This window comes from Dromiciops gliroides, chromosome 1 (assembly GCF_019393635.1).
Source record: "Dromiciops gliroides isolate mDroGli1 chromosome 1, mDroGli1.pri, whole genome shotgun sequence".
Lineage (NCBI taxonomy): Eukaryota > Metazoa > Chordata > Mammalia > Microbiotheria > Microbiotheriidae > Dromiciops > Dromiciops gliroides.
In genome coordinates, this window is record NC_057861.1 from 238,731,529 (window position 1) to 238,752,345 (window position 20,817).

The 20,817-nt window shown below is 38.3% G+C and overlaps 1 protein-coding gene across 1 annotated transcript in view; it reads left to right on the plus strand.

The window, feature by feature from the left end:
• The window catches only part of TTC39C (tetratricopeptide repeat domain 39C), a 117,968-nt gene that overhangs the window by 83,243 nt on the left and 13,908 nt on the right, over window positions 1–20,817 (plus strand). The window contains 4 exon segments of the mRNA XM_043977314.1: window positions 8,907–9,000; window positions 11,484–11,591; window positions 14,330–14,439; window positions 17,220–17,343. Coding sequence (XP_043833249.1) covers window positions 8,907–9,000; window positions 11,484–11,591; window positions 14,330–14,439; window positions 17,220–17,343 — 436 coding nt within the window.

The window sequence follows — 20,817 nt, forward strand, 5'->3', positions numbered from 1 at the left end:
AAAATAATAATAAAAGGAAAATTATAAATGTTGGAGAGAGGGGCAGCTAGATGGCGCAGTGGATAAAGCACCGGCCCTGGATTCAGGAGTACCTGAGTTCAAATCCGGCCTCAGACACTTGACACTAGCTGTGTGACCTTGGGCAAGTCACTTAACCCCCATTGCCCCACAAAATTAAAAAAAAAATTAAAAAAAAATAAATAAATGTTGGAGAGGGTGTGCGGAAATTAGAACACTGAAGTTCTGTTGGTGGAGTAGTGAACTAATCCATCCATTCTGAAGAGCAATTTGAATCTATACCCAAAGGGCAATCAAACTGTGCATATCCTTTGACCCAGCAATACCACTACTAGGTCTGTATCCCAAAGAGGTTTTTTCTAAAAAGAGGAAAGGGTGCAGATTACAAGAATATTTATAACACCTCTTTTTGTAGTGGCAAAGAATTGGAAATTGAGAGGATGCCCATCAATTGGAAAATGGCAGAACAAGTTGTGGTATATGATTGTAATGGAATGCTATTACGTTGTAAGAAATGATGAGCACAATTTCAGAGAAACCTGGAAAAACTTACATGAACTGATGCAAAGTGAAGTGAATAGAACCAGGAATAACAATAACAGCAATATTGAGCAATGATCAACTAGATTCAGGAGGACCTGAGTTCAAATCTGGCCTCAGACACTTGACACTTACTAGCTGTGTGATCCTGGGCAAATCACTTAACCCTCATTGCCCTGCCAAAAAAAAGAAGAAGAAGAAGAAGAAGGATACAATGATCTAAGACAATTCCAAAGGATTCATGAGGAAACATGCTGTCCCCCTCCAGAGAAAGAACTAATGGAATCTGAATGTAGATCAAAGCATACTATTTTTCACTTCCTTTATTTTCTTCATGGTTTTTTTCTTTTGGCCTGTTTTTTTCACAATATGACTATTATAGAAATGTTTTACATGATTTTACATGTATAATCTATATTAGATTGCTTACCATCTCAGGGAGGGGGTAGAGAAGATAGGAATAGAATTTGGAATTCAAAAATTTTTTTAAAAGTTAAAATTTGTTTTTATGTGCAAATTGTGAAAAATAAAATATTTTTAAAAAAAGATTTGCAAAGGGGCTGCTAGGTAGCACAGTGGATAAGCACCGGCCCTGGATTCAGGTGGACCTGAGTTCAAATATGGCCTCAGATGCTTGACACTTACTAGCTGTGTGACCCTGGGCAAGTCGCTTAACCCATATCACCTACCCCCTATCCCCCCCAAAAAAAAGATTACCAAAAAAGATTTGTAAGGTAGGAGGAATAGCTAACATATTATATAACAGTTACCAAAACATTCTTAATAGGCCAGGACTTTGGGCTGAACATAATGAGATGAAATAAATAGGGATCAAACAGCTTCACAAGTACAAGATAAGAAAGGCATGTTGAATAATGGCCACTTTGAAAAAGATCTAGGCTTTTGGAGTGGATTCCAAAGACAGATTGGACTGCTTTAAAGTAGTAGATCTTGTCTTCAAGTAAAGATCAGATAACCCCTTGAGAATGTCATAGATGGTATCAGGTATGGGTTAGACAAAGAAGTTCCTGAGGGCTCTTCCAACTCTGACAGTCAGTGATTCAGTGCAGTTCACTTATGTTCAACATTCTCTGACTAGGCAGGAAACTGAGCTAATATTATAGGAAGTATGTTTATATAGTTCTTTCCGCTGCAGGTGAGATGCTATATCTGTGTGCTGAGTTCATATGATTTTGAGGGCTTAACCATGATTCCAACCATGACTAAGAAACTTTCCTAATAAGTCTAAAACAATATGTAAGAAACTTGCCATTTACTGTCAGTATTTATTTTAAATGTAAAATGTTTGTTTATTTTTTTTTACTGGCCTCTTACTCGATGTTACTGGCAGATGTTTTGTAGAGCAATTACTTTTTAGTCATACTATGTGAGTTTTACAGAAAAGAATGACTTCTCTAGGGTCAAATATTGTGTTTTTGTGGAACTAGGGACTGAAAGTCAGTACATTTGACTCATATTATAATACTCCATCTTAAAGTATGCCATTACTTAAGGAAGAAAAAAGGTTTCTATGTGAAATTATGCCTCTTTTTTCCTTCCTTCCCTTCTTTTAAAAAGGGAAGTAACTATGTTCAAAAAACACCAAACTCAGTTGTATAATCTGTCTCTATACAAAATATTCGTGTCTAAAATTCACAGCTACCATTGGGCCGATTTTGTGGTTATTTGGTGAATGGGAAAATGGGTCCTTAGTTGGTTCAGAAACTGATCACTAGATGGAATCTTAGCCTTTGTCCAAGGTGTTAATGTTCTCTGTGGCATCCCTGACAAGTGGAACCCTTTCGTTGAGCCGGACCTCAAATCTACCCTCTCGCAGCCTCTGCTTCCTGCTTCTAGATTTCTTCTCTTGAATTACATTAAACAAATCCAGAGTCACAGTTTTCCTTTATCTCAAACAGACATTTTGGTAAAGCAGACACATCACCGGTGATAAGGTTTTTGTTGTTGTTGTTGTTGTATTATTCTCTGGTATGTGAAGCAAATGCTTCTCCTAGTCTCCAGTACCTCTTCTCTCCCTCCACCTTTGATTCAATAAATATATATTAAGCAGCCTCTATATGCTGTAACTAAGTTTTGGAAGAGAGACAAAAATGTATAAGATCTGGCTCTTGTCCTCAAAAGCTTATAAGTAAGTCAGAGCGATTAAACAAGTTTACTTCAGAACATAAGCTAACTAGGAGTTGGTTATATTAAAACTTTGGGGGTACTTTGCATTAAAAAAAATCACTCCTGCTACATGTGATGTACTGTAAAAGAGATCTAGACATCTGGGTTCTGGTCCTAGTTCTGGCAGCAACCTGCCTGAAGTCATTATACTTTTCTAGGCCTCAGTTTCCTCTTCTGTAAAAAGAGGTTTGACCAAAGGCTATTTATTGTTTTTCAATATCAATAAAAATTTATTAAGCAACAATTATGTGCCAGACACTGTGCTAAGTGCTGGGGATACTAAAAGAAGCAAAAGACAGTCCCTGCCCCAAGGAACTTACAATCTAATAAGGGGGACAACATGCAAACAAATATATGCAAAGTGGGGCAGCTAGGTGGCACAGTGGATAGAGCACCAGCCCTGGATTCAGGAGGACCTGAGTTCAAATGGGGCCTCAGACCCTTGACACTTACTAGCTATGTGACCCCAATTGCTTCACCAAAAATAAACAAAAACAAAAACACATATATGCAAAGCACGGAAACAATACAAGGAAGGAATTAGAATTGAGAGGGGCTAGGAAAGGCTTCCAGTAAATGGTGGTATTTTTGTTGGGATCTAAAGAAAGCCAGGGGAATCTATGGTCAGAGATGAAGAGGTAGAGCATTCCAGGAATGGGGAAGAGCTAGAGAAAATGCCCAGAGCTGAGAGAGGGAGGATCTTGTTTGTGGAGCAGCGAGGAGGCCAATGTCTCTGTATTGAAGAATACGTGTTGGCGAGTAAGGTTTAAAGAAGACTGGAAAGGTAGAAGCAGGCTAGGTTATGAAGAGTTTTGAATGCAAAACAGACCATTTTCTATTTATTCCTAGAGGCAATAGGGAGCCACTAGAGTTTATTTACCAGGGGTGTTGACGTGGTTGGACCTGCACTGTAGGAAAACCACTTTGGTGGCTGAATGGAGGATGGATTGGAGTGGGGAAAGACTTGAGGAGGCCGACCCACCATCAGTTACTGCAATAGTCCCGACATTAGGTGATGAGGCCTACACTAGAGTGATGGCGGTATCAGAGGAGAGAAGGGGGAATATTCAAGAGATGTTGCAAAGGTGAAATCAACAAGCTTTAGCAACAGCTTGGATATGAGGGTGGGCAGTGAGACATAGTGAGGAGAACAGAATTACTTCTAGGTTGTGAGCCTGAGGGACTGGTAAGATGGTGTTAGGCTTTACAGTAATAGGGAAAGTAGAAAGGGGAGCAGGGTTTAAGGGGAAAGATAATGAGTTCTGTTTTGGACATGTTAAGTTTAATCCATCTATTGGACATCCAGTTTGCAATGTCTTCTAGGTGGTTGGAGCTGCAAGATTGGAGCTCAGCAGAGACTGGGGCAGGAAAACCAGCAGCAGAGAGATGGTAATAAAATCCTAGGAAGCTGATGAGATCACCAAGTGAAGTAGTATAGAGGAAGATGAGAAGAGAGCCCAGGACAAAACCCTGAGTTGAGAGGGAAATGATCTGGGAGAGGATCCAGCAAAAGAGACAGAACAGGTTTGATCAGATAGGTAGGAGGAGAACCAGCAGAAAAGAAAGGGGGGGGGGGTGTCCCCAAACTCTAAAGAGAAAAGAGTGTTAAGGAGGAGGGAGTGATCAGAAGTGTCAGAAGCTATAGGGAGGTCAAGGAGAATGAGGACTGAGAAAAGGCCATTGGGTTTGGCAACTAAGAGATCTTTAGTAACTTTGGAGGAAGCAGTTTCAGTGGAATGATTAGGTCAGAAGCTGGATTGAAAGGGGTTAAGAAAATACTAGGAGGAAAGTGGAGATACCTATTGTAGATGGCCAGAGAGATATAGGACAATTGTTAACAGGATGGAAGGATCAAGTGAGGGTTTTTTAATAATAGGGAAGAGACATAAGCAGGTTTGTAGGCAGTAGGAAATGAATCAGTAGCAAGGGAAAGATTGAAAATAAGTGAAAGAGAAGAACCATTTGGAACTATGGCCAAAGGACTATAGAACTGTGAATACTCTTTGGCTCAGCAGTATCACTACTAGGTCTGTATCCCAAAGAGATCAAAGAAAAAGGGGAAAGACCCATTTGTACAAAAATAATTATTTATTGTTCAGTTGCTTTTCAGTCACATTTCGCTCTTCTTGGAAGAGATACTGGAGAGGTTTGCCATTTCTTTCTCTATCTCATCTTACAGATGAGGAAACTGAGGCAAACACTAGACTTGCCCAGGGTTAAATCTGAGGCCAGATTTGAACTCAGATGAATCTCCCTAACTCCAGGCCCAGCACTCTATCTACTGTGCCACCTAAGTGCCCTACAAATTTATTTATAGCAGCTCTTTTTGTGATGGCATAGAATTGGAAACTAAGGGGATGCCCATCATTTGGGGAGTGGCTGAACAAGTTGTGGTCTACGATTGTGATGGAACACTGTTGTATTGTATGAAATAATGAGGGGGTGGTTTCAGAAAAACCTGGGAGGGCTTACATGAACTGATGCAAAGTGAAGTGCGCAGAACCTGGAGAACCTGGTACACAGTGACAGCAATATTGTACAATGATCAACTATGACTGACTTAGCTGTTTTCAGCAACATAATGATCCAAGACAATTCCAAAGGACTCATGTTGAAAAATACTATCTACCTCCTAAGAGAAAACTGATGAACCTTGAGTGCAGATTGAAGCATTTTTATGCTATTTTTCTTGCTTTTTTTCTCCCAACTTGGCTAATGGGGAATGTTTTTCATGATTTCATGTGTATAAACAACATTATACTTCTTGCCTCTTCAATGGGTGGGGAAGAAGGTGGCGATAAGGAGATAATTTGGAACTGAAAATAAAATTTTTTAATTTTTAAAAATATTTTAAAATAAGTGAAGTTGAACAAGAAGACAGTCTGTTGGAAGAGACAGGATGGAATGGGATCACTTGAACAGGTAGAGGGAGTAAGGCCACTTCATTATGTGAGACAAGGGCAAAGGAATAGTAGTGTTGGAAGACCCCTGAATTATTAATAGGAGATGAGGAGGAGGGGAGAGAGGGAGCTCAAAGTTAATGGCCTCTATTTTTTCTATGAAATACAAGGCAAGGGGCATCTGGATGCCACAGTGGATAGAGCACCAGCCCTGGATTCAGGGGGACCTGAGTTCAAATCTGGCCTCAGACACTTGTCACTTAACTAGCTGTGTGACCCTGGGCAAGTCACTTAACCCCAATTGCCTTACCGAAAAAGAAAAAGAAATACAAGGCAAGGTTCTCAGCTGAGAGAATGGGGAGGGGAGCCATGGGAAGTTTGAGGAGGGATGAAAAGGTCTGGAAGAGTTGCTGTGGAGAGGGGGATAGTAAATTGATAAGGGGATACAGTAGGACTGCTTTGCAACACTACGAGCCCAGTTGAAGTTGTGTAACATAAATTTGTAGTGGATCTAATCAAAATGGTTGGTGGTTTTCTCCATGTTTGTTGAGTTGCATATGAGTAGGAGCAAAGGTGGCAAGAATGGGAGTGATCCAAAGCTGAGGCTTGGCAGGGTGTAATTGGTGATATGATGAGGGGCTGTGGGGTAGGGATTCAAGAGAGGACAATGTAGCGTTGAATTGGTTCCCCAAGGAGTCGAGAGAAGGGATAGAGTTTCTGTCTGTTGTTTCTGCCTAGCCTTGACATTCTGTCATGTTATTATGACTTCACTCGGAATTCATGTGTTAAGTCCAGTAAAGTCTTATTCTAGTACATCTTTGTGGCATGGAGGGGGACCCAAGGTTTTTTTTAAGGCTGTGCCTCCAAAGCACATTTGAAGAAAGGCTTTAATCACGAATCTGGTCATGGGCTCTGTTGTCCAGGGTCCAGGGTCCAGGGTAGGGAGATGTATCACCAAAAAGGTGGTCACAAAGTGATGAATTCCTCTGGTCATAGCAACTTAGGAAGAATAGGTATGAAAACATATTGTTGTTCAGGCGTGTCCTACTCTTTGTGACCCATGGACCTTACTGTCCATGGTGTTTTCTTGGCAAAGATAACTGGAGAAGTTTGTCATTTCCTTCTCCAACTCATCTTACAAATGAGGAAACTGAGGCAAACAAGGTTAAATGGATAGCTAGTAAGTGTTTAGAGGCTGAATTTGAACTCTGGTTTTCTGGACTCCAGGTCCAGCATTCTATGCACTGAGCCACCTAACTCATAGAGGAGTTTCATTTCCTGTTGGTAGAAGATATATCCCCAACTTAGGAGATCATAGACATTTAGAGTTTTTAAATTATTGCTTTAATCCAATTGGCTCATCACTTCTGTTTTTATAACGTATATCCTGTCTTAAATACCATTCTCTCAGTCAGCCAACCAGTCAAACAATATTTATCAGGCCCCTACTATATGCCAGGCACTCTACTGAGCAACCAAAGAAAGGTAAAAGATAGCCCCTGCTCTCAAGGCACTCAGTCTGTCAGGGGAGAGACAGGACACAGAAACAGGATGCATAGAGGATAAATTGGAAATGATTTGCAGAGGGAGGGCATTAGCATTAAGGGGGATCAGGATAGATTTTCTGTAAAAGGTGGAATTTTAGCTGGGACTTAAAGGAAGCCAAAAAATGGAGATGAAGAGGGAGGATAATCCAAGGATGGGGGTCAGCCTGAAAAAATGCCCAGTCTGGGGATGTGGAGCTTAGAGTTGATGTTAAAAAGTAGGGTATAAAAAGATTGTTTTGATGTAGAAGGAAAACAAGTGTCCGTTTTTTCTTTCTGTAATCAATACTTTGATGGATCTACAGCCTTGATGGATCTGGTGAAGCCTATGAAACCCTTCTCAGAATAACTGTAAAGGAAACCAATTATACTGAAATGCAGATATAAAAAATATTTTTAAAACAAGTGAAGAGATTCCAGATTAGATGGACTCTGAGGTGTCTTTTCAGCCACGTGCAAACTCATGTTCCTTAGTGCTTACCCTTCCTTCACAAGCAATCACCAGCCTCACCCTCTTATCCTGTGTGATTTTTATCTATGTCTTTCCATAGGTCCTCCAAGATTATTTAGTATCTTGGAAGGCATCTTTTGTTTCTTTTTAAATGCCACTACAGGATTTGGGCCATGGATTTTCCCTTCACTCGCAACAGTAAGAGCTAGCATTTACATAGGGCTTTAAGGCTTGCAAAGTTCCTTACATGTTATTTCATTTTTTTTTTCCTCCTTACAACCCAGAAGGTAGGTTCTATTTTCATCCTCCTTTTATAGATGAGGAAACTGAGGCAGATGTAGATTAAGTGGCTTACTCCAGATCACACAGCTTTTAGTAAGTTCTGAGGCAAGATTTGAACTCAGGTCTTCCTGACTCTGGGTTTTGCCACTAAGCTGCCAGCCAACATGACTAGTTCACCTCCTTTCCACAACTTTTTATTTGTATATCCTCATCTGAACTATGCTTCAATCCAGTTATACCTTTGTTTCCATTGTCCTTTGGGTCACTTAAAATTTTCCTTCTTCTGACATTCAGATATGTCATGGTTCATAACCATATAACATCCTGAAGAATATTAGTTATTTTTTTAAAAAATAGGCTTTCACAGCAGGGAATAATTTTGGGGACAATTGAAAGAGCTGTCCAGTTTCCCAAATGCTATGCAGCCCAGCTTGTTTTCTCTTTGCAATCTCTGTCCAGGATACATTTGCTAATAGACTAAATCAGTAGGGCTGCCCATCCGCCAATCCAACTAATTGCGTGTCGTAATCTGAGCAATAATAGGCTCATCTACTTAATTTTTCATATGCATATTGGTAACTCAGTCCATTTTGAGTGGTTGTAGTGTTCATTGATGAGACCTTATAGTATTCCAAAGCATGATGTAATTAGCATAATGTCATCCACGACCGCAGCTTCTGGAGAAACTCACAGTCTTTAGGGAACTCATCTTCTTTTTGGCCTTTGTGCAGGTCAGCCTCCATGACAATGGCAAATTCCTTTAATTTACCAGCTTGAGTGCCCTTAAAGGTTCAGGAAATGGGAAAATCTTTGCATGGGACTGCAATTATGTTCTGATACATGTGCAGAATTTAGATAGTGGGGAGTTAACACTTGTCAGTAGTTTACAATGTGACAAATTTGCATTATGATGATATCTATTGCAGCTCAGTTTTAGGTAGTAGAAGTTAATTCAGTTTTGTTTTGTTTTTGTCTTTTCCTTAGTGTCAGATCAACAGTGCCTTGACTTCTTTCCATACGGCTCTGGAACTTGCAATAGATCAGCGAGAAATTCAGCATGTCTGTCTCTATGAAATTGGTAAATATAAACTTCATGCTTCTTGCTGTCATAGGATATCTGTGTGGGTGTCCACTTAATGCATTTTAAGCTGTGGATATTTTTTAAAGCTTCCTATTTTGTCAAATAACAAGGGCCATCACAGAGCTTGCAGTGGCTATAACACTCATCTGCTGCTCTATCTTGGCTTCATATCACTACTCTAAGATAGTGGTGTTTTAATTTTAAAAGTCATGGGAAAATGTTAGGATGAGTATTCAAATACAAAAATCTAATTAATCTAATTAAAAGATGAAAATCTAACTTAAAAATCTACTTCTTTGCTTTAAATGAGTTTATAAAACAAACATTTGAAGTAAGTTTTTATTTGCTTTACATCCTCCTTCCCTGCACTTTTTCCATCCTTGAGCACTTTGTAGTTGGTGTGGCTTTTTTTTTTAAAAGAAAATATTTGTTTTGCATGACTTCACGTGTATAATGGGTATACCTTGCCTTCTCAAGTGGGCAGGAGAAGGGCTTAAGTGAGGGAGAAAATTTGGAATTCAGAATGTTTTAAAAATGAATGCTAAAAATAAATAGAACAAAAAAACAAAACAAATTTCAAATTGATTAAAATACTAGACAGAAAACTAGAATACTTGTCCACTCCACTATGTAATTCCTTACCCAACACACAGGTACTTATCAACAGAAAAATAACAAATAAACAAAGCAAACAAATCTTTCAACACTTGAACCAAGAGACCTTTCAACTAAAGGTCAATATTTCTCAATAAGATACTCTTTTTTTTTTTTGAAGTGAGGCGATTGGGGTTAAGTGACTTGCCCAGGGTCACACAGCTAGTAAGTGTTAAGTGTCTGAGGCCAGATTTGAACTCAGGTACTCCTGACTGCAGGGTTGGTGCTCTATCCACTGCGCCACCTAGCTGCCCCAATAAGATACTCTTAATGAAGAGAAAAAAAAGCTTTGATATGACCTTTTAGACACTTTTCCTAGAACCCCTTTCTTTGGTGTGCTTTGGTACATCATTCATTATGTAGCTTCTTCCTCATTCTGAAGTGTAGGTACCATTGATTTCTTGCTTATTATTAAAAATCAAATTGAGGGTAACCCAGATACTCAAAATTACTCAATAATTGATATTAAAATTTGAGATATCCTTGTAATCACCACAGAAAATGATTAAATACAGCCATAAAATATGTTAATGTCATCCGCAGTTTTCTGAAATTTAATTTTATGTAACATGCATTTTGCTGAAATTGAAGAGCCATAAAGCAGCCCTGAAATGTGTCCCCATGAAATTGAATGAAATGACACTGTATCTTTTTTTTACCACTACTTGATAATTTTTTTCTATCTAGATCATAAATTAAAACCTTATTGTGCTTTCAGAATTTGGGGATAATTAGTTAACTCAAGACATGATTACAGAATGCAAAGCCTTCATATCAAAAGCCAGTATCAAACCTGGAATTGAATTCTACAAGAACTGAATGCACAAGTGTTTTTATTCGAAGATATTTTGAACCATTCCTTGTAGCTAACTATTAGGAATAAAATTCTTTTTGTGTATCTTATTATTAGCTTAACAGATGTAATCCTTTTCCAGATACTCTAATAGGCAGTAATTGAATTGGGAAATGAGTTACTTTAGTGGCTCCACAACAAACTTACCAAAAAAATGTTAAGCAAGTAACTTTATCCCTTTTCTTCTGTTTTCTCATCTACTGAAAGTGTTCTGCTTTTTTATTCTATTTCATATGATAATTGAGAATGAGGGGCACTAGGTGGCACAGTGGATAAAGCACAGGCCATGCATTCAGGAGGACCCGAGTTCAAATCTGACCTCAGACACTTGACACTAGCTCTGTGACCTTGAGCAAGTCACTTAACCCTCATTGCCCCGGAAAAAAAAAAACCCCACAGAATAAATTTTTTAAAAAACGAGAATTGATCAGAAAAATGCTTTAAGCATCTTTGGAACTGATACTTTTTCAAGGTGGTGGGAGTATTTATTTAAAAGTTTGCTTTAATTCATTGCATAAAATGCTGTTAATATGAACATGAGAATATATATTGATGTGCACATTTGTTTTTACATTTTTCTCTTTATATTAATAGAGAACAATTTGTATGCACTGAATTGTTCATATCCTGCATTTCTATAAACATATACCTATATAGTTGTACTTTTACTATTTGACTAATTCAAGTCTGAGAGCTAGACAAGGCACACTACTATGTTTTCCTAGAAATCTTTAAATTATTCCCTACTATACTTGATCTGATCCTGAAATCAAGTATTTTGCCTTATTTATAATTTCCAGATTAAATGTTTTTCTGGAGATAAGGAAGTTTGTGCTTTAAATTTTCAGATAGCACACTTCTGATGGTTGAAGACGAAAACAGCTGTTCAGAATTTTGTAATTAATTTTAAAAAGGTAATTCTATAAAACTTGTTACTTTTTTGGCGATAATTTAAAAAATATTTCTTTTATAGGTTGGTGCAGTATGATAGAACTGAACTTTAAAGATGCTTTCAATTCCTTTGAAAGACTTAAAAATGAATCAAGGTGGTCTCAGTGCTATTATGCATATTTAACTGCAGGTGAGTAGGGCTCTTTTCTCTGGCATGAATGAAAATTGTTCAGTATTGTGTGGCTTTGCAAATGTGTATAAGTAGAGAACTGTTGCCTCCTAGTGGGGAAAAAGTTGCATTTGGCAACTGATCTGTCATCTGATACATAATTTTCTATTTCTATAATTTCAAGTTAGAAGAGATCCTAAGAGATTATGTAGTTTTCTGCAAGCTTTCATGCAGATCATTCCAGGCAAATGTCATGAATATGGTTTAATTAAAACAATGTAGTTTTAAAATTAAACTACTGTACATGCTATATATTTACTAACAATGAGCTAGTTTATAAACTGATCATTTGAGATCAAAATTATAGAAGGCTCATTATTATCTCACACAAGAGTTTGTGATTAGTTTTCACATTGCTTTCAAATATTTCCTTTCTTATATTTGACTTTAACGAGATAACTTCTCATTTCCACCCCTTAAAAGTGCAGTGTAGCTAATTATGAGCTGTAACAGATGTCTTAATATATAATCTCCCGTCAGCCTTGTTATTTGGAGGGCATTATTGTGAGGATTAAAACTGTCCAATCTACAATAGAATAAACTGAGGCAGACCTCTGAACCAGTGATACTTTATTAAAGGGTCCGTGATCCCCTCTAATGAAGTAGACCTCAGATCTTCCTCATGATCTGAGATCCCCCATTCCTCCAGGACCTTGTCTGGTTTAATGCCAGATTTGATCCCTGAACATTCTAAAGAGGCTGTACAAAGTACAGAATTCCATTGATTGATCTGGCTTCGTGGGCCAAAAAATGATGGATCAGCTAGAAACAGTATGTCAGCAGAGGGGTCTTGGGTGGGGTGAAGCATGGGGTGTCTCCACTGACCAAGCTATCAGAAGATGGTCACTTGCTCATGTTGGGCAAGAGAGAGAGGTCCATAGGTACAAAAATAAGTTGGAGAACTTTCTATGTAATTGAGTCACTTCTACCACACTGGGCTTGGTCACCATGATAAGGAAAAACAAGGGTGGAGGGCCTCTAGTGAGCTCCCACGATTAAACAAGTGAACTTAAAACCTGCTGTTCACAGCTCTGGGGCTTAACATACAGAACTTATAATCACTACCCCTATGGAATCGTTTCAAAGTGATTAATGCTGATTGGAATAGGGTAGGAGTTCAAATGAATTATTTCTTACATTGTTCCTTTCTAAGGTTCAAGTGCATTTATGTGTTTATATTTGCTTATTGTTATCCCAAAAGGACAGTCATTTTTATCCGTTGACTGATGTTTATTAACTATTAACTTTGATTGGTTATAATATGATACACACTTAAGGCAATATGAAGAATTTGCAGGGACTCAGAGGAGAAAATGAATCAGCAAATTAATTCAGTGCCTTGCATGAGTCAGCATATTTAAGGGTTGGAAGGTGAGTCTTATTAGTAAAGTTAAATGAACTGAAATTATTTATCCAAGAGAAGGGAAGGCTGTAGGGTAATTTGATAATTTTAAAATTATCCATAGACTGACAGTGTATAAAAACTTTTATCATCTTCAGTGAGCATAGAACAAGGAAATAAACTCAAATGTAGTATAAGGAGTTTGTGTTTGACAACAGGATATTGCTTCAGCAAATACTTATTTTGTGCCTCCCATTCAGGTCTATTCCTCTGCTTTCCTAAGTTTGTGGTAACACCAGTAGCATCAGAGACCCGCAGAGTTCCAGGCCTGTGGGCTTGTGGCAAGGCACTGTGTTAGGTTCTATGAAAAGTAAGGTGCAGGGGCAGCTAGGTGGTGCAGTGGATAGAGCACCAACCCTGCAGTCAGGAGTACCTGAGTTCAAATCTGGCCTCAGACACTTAATACTTACTAGCTGTGTGACCCTGGGCAAGTCACTTAACTCCAGTTGCCTCACTAAAAAAAAAGTAAGGTTCAGAGGATCAGCCTCAGAACCAGGAAGACCTGAAGTCAGTTCTTGCCTTTGACATACTGGCTATGTGGCTGCGGGCAAGTCAAATTAACCTCTCAGTGCTCTGGAAGCTACATAGAACTAAAAGTTACAGAGAAGATGCCAACCTGAATTGGCAGTAGGGGGTGCCTCACCAAGAAGTCCCTTATGCCTGTGAAATCACAGGTCCATGTCCTATTCCTGTGAAAGATTAAAAAGGTGTACATGGTGTCGCTGCCCTCAGAATTTTTAATCTCATAGGGCAGATAAAGCAAGTACATAAATAATAATGAAAAGCCAAAATACCATGGTATGCAGTTAGGAAGGAATCCCTTCATCTAAGGTTATATGGGAACATAACTTAGCATTTGAGCTGGTCTGTGAATAAATAAATGAATGAATGAATGAACTTCAAGTTTGGTGCGTCATGTGCTCTCTCCCTCTCTCCTCTTTTCTCCCTCTCCTCCCCCCTCTCTCTCTTAGCCTATTCTGCTATAATACAGCATTTTATTACATACCTTTCATAGGAGATTAGCTAGCTGTTTACCTGTATAGATCTCCTTAGAAAATAAAGAACGTCTCCTGCATCTAGAATCCTCCACAGCTCTGGAAACACAAGCACTTAATCAGTAAAGGATAATTTGACTCCTTTTTCTCAGATTGTTGCAGCCCTTTTCTTAAATATTTATCTTCTCTCTAAAAATATTTACTTCTGTTTGTTTCCTCTTCTGTAATGTATGGTGAATGTAGGCTTCCCTCAGTTACCTGTTCTGATAACCTAAACAAATGTCATTGTGATTTCTTTGCAGTTTGTCAGGGAGCCACCGGCGATGTGGATGGGGCACAAGTCGTATTCAGAGAAGTACAAAGGCTTTTCAAAAGGAAAAACAACCAAATTGAGCAATTCTCAGTCAAAAAGGTATGTTAAAGTTTACACTATAGCTGGCATTTGATGGTTACCGTCATTTGTAACCAGTACTACTCTGGGCAGGTAGCAGATAATTACTTTAAAAGCCAGCAACATTAGATGGTCATGGAGGCCTGTGCCTATAATCCCAGCTACTGGGGAGGCTGAGGACTGGGTAGTTCTTAGCTTTCATGGGCTAAGCTTATAGGTATCTATACTAACTCCCACATCAGTGTGGGGAGCCCCAAGGAGCAGGAGAACGCCAAGTTGTCTATGGATAATCCATCTAAAGATTGGAGGAAGACCTGGCAAATGCCGGGGAAGAGGTAACAGGTATGTGGTTTTCTGAATTGGAGAGCCCAAAGAACATTCAGGTCTTGACTCGAGAAATAAGAGTAAGCCAGAATTGCTCACCAATGAAGCCTGGATTCTAAGGAGTTAACCCCTCAAATGAAATGTTAATTAAATTGAATTATCTTGGGTTATGTGGCACTTAAATTTATTCTGGACTTTATTCTTATTTTAAATTTATTAGGTTTGAAAGAAAGGTGATTTAATGAAATAATTTAGCATGAATTAGAATTTATATGAGGATATAGCTGAAAGTAATAGAATTGAATTTAAAAATTCAAAAAAATCATAGGCTCCCCCCCAAAAAAATCCAATTTCAAAGATCCCATTAAAAAACTCGTTATCTAGCAGGGGTTCTGAACATTTTCATGAGTTAAGATTATTTCCTTTTTCATCTGTGTTCCTCAATTTTCCATGTCTTGTTGGTGTGTCAGGTAGAAATGAGGCAGATTTGAATGTACTGAGGCTATTAAAACAAAATCCTTTAAAGTATTATAAGGATGCAGATTCATTAGGTATAAAATTATTAGCATGACTATTATTATTCCTGTTGAGCATGAATTAGGTACAGGCATATCCTGTATAAAGTTACCTTAATGAACACTGATTTACAATAAAATGTCCTTACTACAGTCAGTCCTCAATATCACATTTAATTTTCATAGCTTCAAACATTTGCATGATTTTATTAGTAACCTCATTTTCACTTTCATGTTGGCTACTATGCAGATTCCTGACTATGTGCAACAGGTTAAAAAACAAGAGGCTTAATGTGCACAAGTTTGTGGAAAAGCTGGTATCCTACTAGGTGCTTCACTTTTACTTGTGCATCCTAGATCTCTTTGCATTCATTGCATATTTTCATTGTTTGCCTTTAAAATTCAAGTTTTATGTTGCAATTATGCCCCCAAAGCATAGTACACGTCCATTGGGCTCTAAACCGAAGCGTGCAAAATCAGTGATGCAGCTTAGTGGAAAAATAAAGAGGTTAGATAAACTTTATGCCAGAATGTCTACAGCCACTGTGGGCCATGAGTTTAGTGTTAATGAATGGACAGTTCATTATTTCTGCAAAAATAAGAAAAGTATTTATGGCACTCTAGAATTCATGTGTTATAAAAAGTGAATATTTTCTCAAATCAAGGTGTGTAGTTTTTTTTAATTGAGATATTAGCACAAATGATTGCAGGATTCTAGGGAACAAAAATGTTTTGCATGTTACAGGTTTTATTTTGTGTACTTCATTCTATGGATTATTTCATCGTTACTGTGTTAGGAAAAGTGCATGTTATCAGAATTAATATTTTGATGTAAACAACTGCATGCAGAAAAGTATATTTTCAGCCTTCTCTAGCAAAAAAAAAATTACAGTTTTTTGGTGGTCGCAGGAATTAATCCCCTATTTCCTATGAGTTAACTTATCACCATTTGTGTTATTTACTTTTGTACTATTTTCTAGGAATGTTACCCCTATGAAAGCTGAGAATTGACTGTACATTAAGACCAAATCTCAGGGGCAGCTAGGTGGCACAGTGGATAAAGCACTGGCTCTGGATTCAGGAGGACCTGAGTTCAAATTCGGCGTCAGACACTTGATACTTACTAGCTGTGTGACCTTGGGCAAGTCACTTAACCCCAATTGCCTCACTTAAAAAAAAAAAGACCAAATCTTACCCTAAGTTGGAAACCTACTTTAAAATATTATAACCATTTCCCCCCCCAAAACAGCCCAATTCAGTAGCCCTCTGTCGTGATCTGTTATTCACTTCTCAGGTCCAGATGAATTTATGAAGTTCACTATTCCCACTGGTTACCCATTTCCTTTTCTAGAAAAAGGAAGGGCAAATGGAAATTTCATTCCTGAACCATGACGCTTTAATTCCTTATTTTCTTCTGTTCACACACTGTAATATGGTTAAGCATTTTTTTCCATTGTCCCAATCTTCAGGAAAGATGGATCATGCTGTTTCTAGTAGTGGACATATTTCTTTTATTGTTAAGGATGAGGCTATTTGGGCATGCTAATATACCTAAAATATGGAGACCTTCACCTCATGTCATCAGAGATGCCCCCAGGGTTTAATGGAGGGCAAGTGAACATTATGGGAAAACCAAGGTATTGGTGAATTTATGGAAGGCTTAGCCACTGGGCATTTGTGACTCAATGGGTAGGGATATGTTTCAGAAACTGAATGACAGCTACCAGGCATGGGAAATGGGAATCATTCTCCTTAGGGATTTCCTAGCCTCTAAATTAATAAGATCTGATCTCTTAGCCTCAGTCTGCCTCAGTGTTCTTATCTGTAAAATAGATGTTAACAACACCTACTTCTTAAAGTTGTTGTGCTGATAAAAACAGATCATATTTGTAAAGCACTTGAAAATCTTTAAGTGCTGTATAAATACTAGCTATTATGATTTATTATTCTAAAAATTTACAGGCAGAGAGATTTCGTAAACAAATTCCGACCAAAGAGCTCTGTGTGCTAGCATCCATTGAAGTGCTGTATTTGTGGAAAGCCCTTCCAAACTGTTCTTTTCCCAACCTACAGAGAATGAGCCAAGGTAAAAGATTTATTTATTTCTTGCTTTGTTATTCCAGTGATGTTTTTTTTTTCCTGTTTGCTATTAACAGTATCTGATTCAGGGGCGGCTAGGTGGCGCAGTGGATAAAGCACCGGCCTTGGATTCAGGAGTACCTGAGTTCAAATCCGGCCTCAGACACTTGACTTACTAGCTGTGTGACCCTGGGCAAGTCACTTAACCCCCACTGCCCAGCAAAAAACAAAAAACCCCCAAAAAAACAGTATCTGATTCAGACAGGGCAAAGATGTTTTTCTTAGATAAAAGTATGGTGGCCAAGAACATTTAATAGAAAGCAGCAGAAGAAATTAGGGTATAGAGATAGGATGTACATGTATTATCAGAAATACATGGTGACAATAATTTTATGTTGTAATACATTACGTGGGAATTTGTTATATATCCATATTTTTCTGTCCATCTCGCAAAGAAACAGATATGTTATTGCCATCACTTATTGTCTATCTTAATATGGAAGATATTTCACATGAATTAGAAAGGATAGGATCAGGCTTTAAAATGTAGTCATTTTTTTTGGTCTTTGGTTTTTGTTTGTAAATAAAATGACTTTGAATTATCTTTCTTGTGGGTGGTAATTCATTTAAATTAGAGCTCCAGAAGCATTATTAATAAATGAGATGGGGGGCAGCTTAGGTGGCGCAGTGGATAAAGCACTGGCCCTGGATTCAGGAGGACCTGAGTTCAAATCTGGCCTCAGACACTTGACACTTACTAGCTGCGTGACCCTGGGTGAGTCATTTAACCCCCATTGCCCCACCCCACCCCCAAAATAAAAAAATTAATGAGATGGATTTTTAAAAAAAGAAATTAAGTAAAAACTTATACATCCAGATGAGTGTTGGTACCTGGGAAACTTCCACCCTCAATCCAGTGATGCTGCCATTGTACATTTTGGGAACACCACTTTGGGAATTGCCTTTGGAGCCTGTTACTCTTTGGAGTAGCTTCACTGATGGTAAATCTTGGTCCTCTGAGGGTACTTTTGATTTTCTGAAACAGCTCACAGTCACTGGGAGCTAAATTTGCTGAATAAAGTAGGTACTCAACCTGGATGAATATTGGTTTTGGTTAAAAAAAAACAAGTGGCAACTGAAGTAATGAGACATACCACCTTATGATAGGATGTTGGGTCTCTCTTCCTAGCTGCATAACCCTTTTCAAATCACTTAACCTCTCTTTCCCTCAGTTTCCCCAACAGTAAAAGAAGAATAATAGTACCAACTTTGCAAGGTTGCTGTAAAAAACTAAATGAGATGATATTTTTAAAAGCTCTTACTTAACACAGTGCTTATCCCCTTCCCATTCCTTAAGTGATTCATGAACTAGCTCTGAAGACATTTCCAAAAATGGAGTTGCAAAAATTGTTTTGAATATTGGCAGTATCATTGAAATAAGTTTATACCTACCCAAGTACAAGTTCCAGTATATTTGTCCAAGAATGAATCACATTGCTTTATTATAATGACACCTTATAAAATGAAGAAAACATAGAGTTCTTAAAAATATCCACCCAGGGGCAGGTAGGTGGCACAGTGGATAGAGCACCAGCCCTGGATTCAGGAGGACCTGAGTTCAAATCCGGCCTCAGACCCTTGACACTTACTAGCTGTGTGACCCTGGGCAAGTCACTTAACCCCAATTGCCTCACCAAAAAAACCAAACCTGTTTCCCTATCATCTTGGGTTATTTCATCATCTGCTTCCTTTTCACTACCAAGTTTTTCAGAGTAGTCTGCACTTGGTTACCTTCCCTTCCTCATCACCTCTGTACTTTTTCCATTATTTCTCAGACTTCTGCCATCACCACTCAACTAAAACTGTTTCTGGGAGGTCACAAGTGACCTTCACATTACTCTGTCTCCTTGATAAAGTCTTCCCTTTCAATATACTTATCCAAGAACTTATTAAATACCCATTATGTTCCAAGTACTATGGTAGGAGCTAAGAGATACAGAGTTAAAAATTAAGGAATCCCCGACCTCAAGAAACTTACATTTTGTTTGGGGGATAACAGTATACAACATGTACATGGCCAATTAAATAATAAGTAGATATAAGGTAATTTCCAGGGGCAGAGTATAGCAGTGGAAGGATTGGGCTTCCTGTTGGAAGTTGCAAGAACTGAGCTTTTAAGGAAACCTTGGATTTCTCCAAATTGAAAATGAAGAGGGAAGTACATTTCAGACATGGAGGACAAACTGTGCAAGAGACTAGAAATAGTAGGCCAGTTTGGCTGGAGTGTAGTGTATAAAAGATAATAAGTATGCACAGTAAGCCTAGAAAAGTAAGATGAGTAAGATTGGGAAGGACTCTAAATACCAAATGGAGGGGTTTGTATTTTATTCCTAGGGTTCCATAATGATATTATTATGCAAGTTTTCTTTCTGTCGTTCTCCTTACTTTCTTTTTATCCTTAACATTTTATTCTTCTCCTTCAAGTCTGTCCCTTCCTGTAATTGCATCCACTTCCTGACTTCAGCTTCCTTTCTATATGGCTCACTTCAAAATTGGTTTGCCCAACCACGACGTGGCTTCCATGTTTGGTAGCATGCCTCCTTCTAGTTTCTTGTTGGACATTTCCATCTATAGACACTTCATCAGAACCTCAAGCTTAACACATCCAAAACTGAATTCATCCTTGCCTACAGACCTTTTACTTCCCCTGACTTTTCTGTTTATACCGATGATGGTACCATTTTCCTAGTTGCTAAGGCTTGGAATCTGGGGCATTTTGAGGAGTTTTCCTCACCCTTACTCTTTTCATTCATCAGCCATTTCTTGAAGATGTCCTCCCTTCACATGACCACTATCATCTTTTCAGTTCAGGTTCTTCTTTCCTCTTGCTAGACTGACTTTTGTACTACCCTTCTAACTGTTCATCTTGCTGCCAGTCTCATTCCCCTCTAGTCCAATTTATACATGACAAACAGATTAATCTTCCTAATATAGCGCTCTAGTGCACTAGGGAAAGTGATAACCCATAAGTCACAAAATCCAAATTTTAATAGTTTCTGCCAGTTACTGCCTATATGATCTTGGTCAGGTCTAACAACCTCCCTGGACCTTAGTTTCTCATCTGTAAAGCAGGGAAGATTGGGCTAAATTACCCTTGACAACCTTTCCACTTTTAAAAACATGATCCTCTGGCTTTGACTTCCCTGTTGAAAAAGCTCCAATAGATTACCTTTATTTATAGAAAAATTCATATTCTGTAGCTTACAAGACATTCAAACCTCCCTTTACAGCTTTATCTCCCATCAAGTAGGAATTCGTGAATTATGTAGGTTGTATTATTGATTATTTCTCACGTTCCCCGTGTCCTTCTGCCTTTGTTCATCCCATCTGTCTGTCTAGAAATTTCTTTCAATCATCTATGTCTATTGCAATCCTGTTCATCTGGGAACATGAGTTCAGAAACCACCTCAGACACTGCATA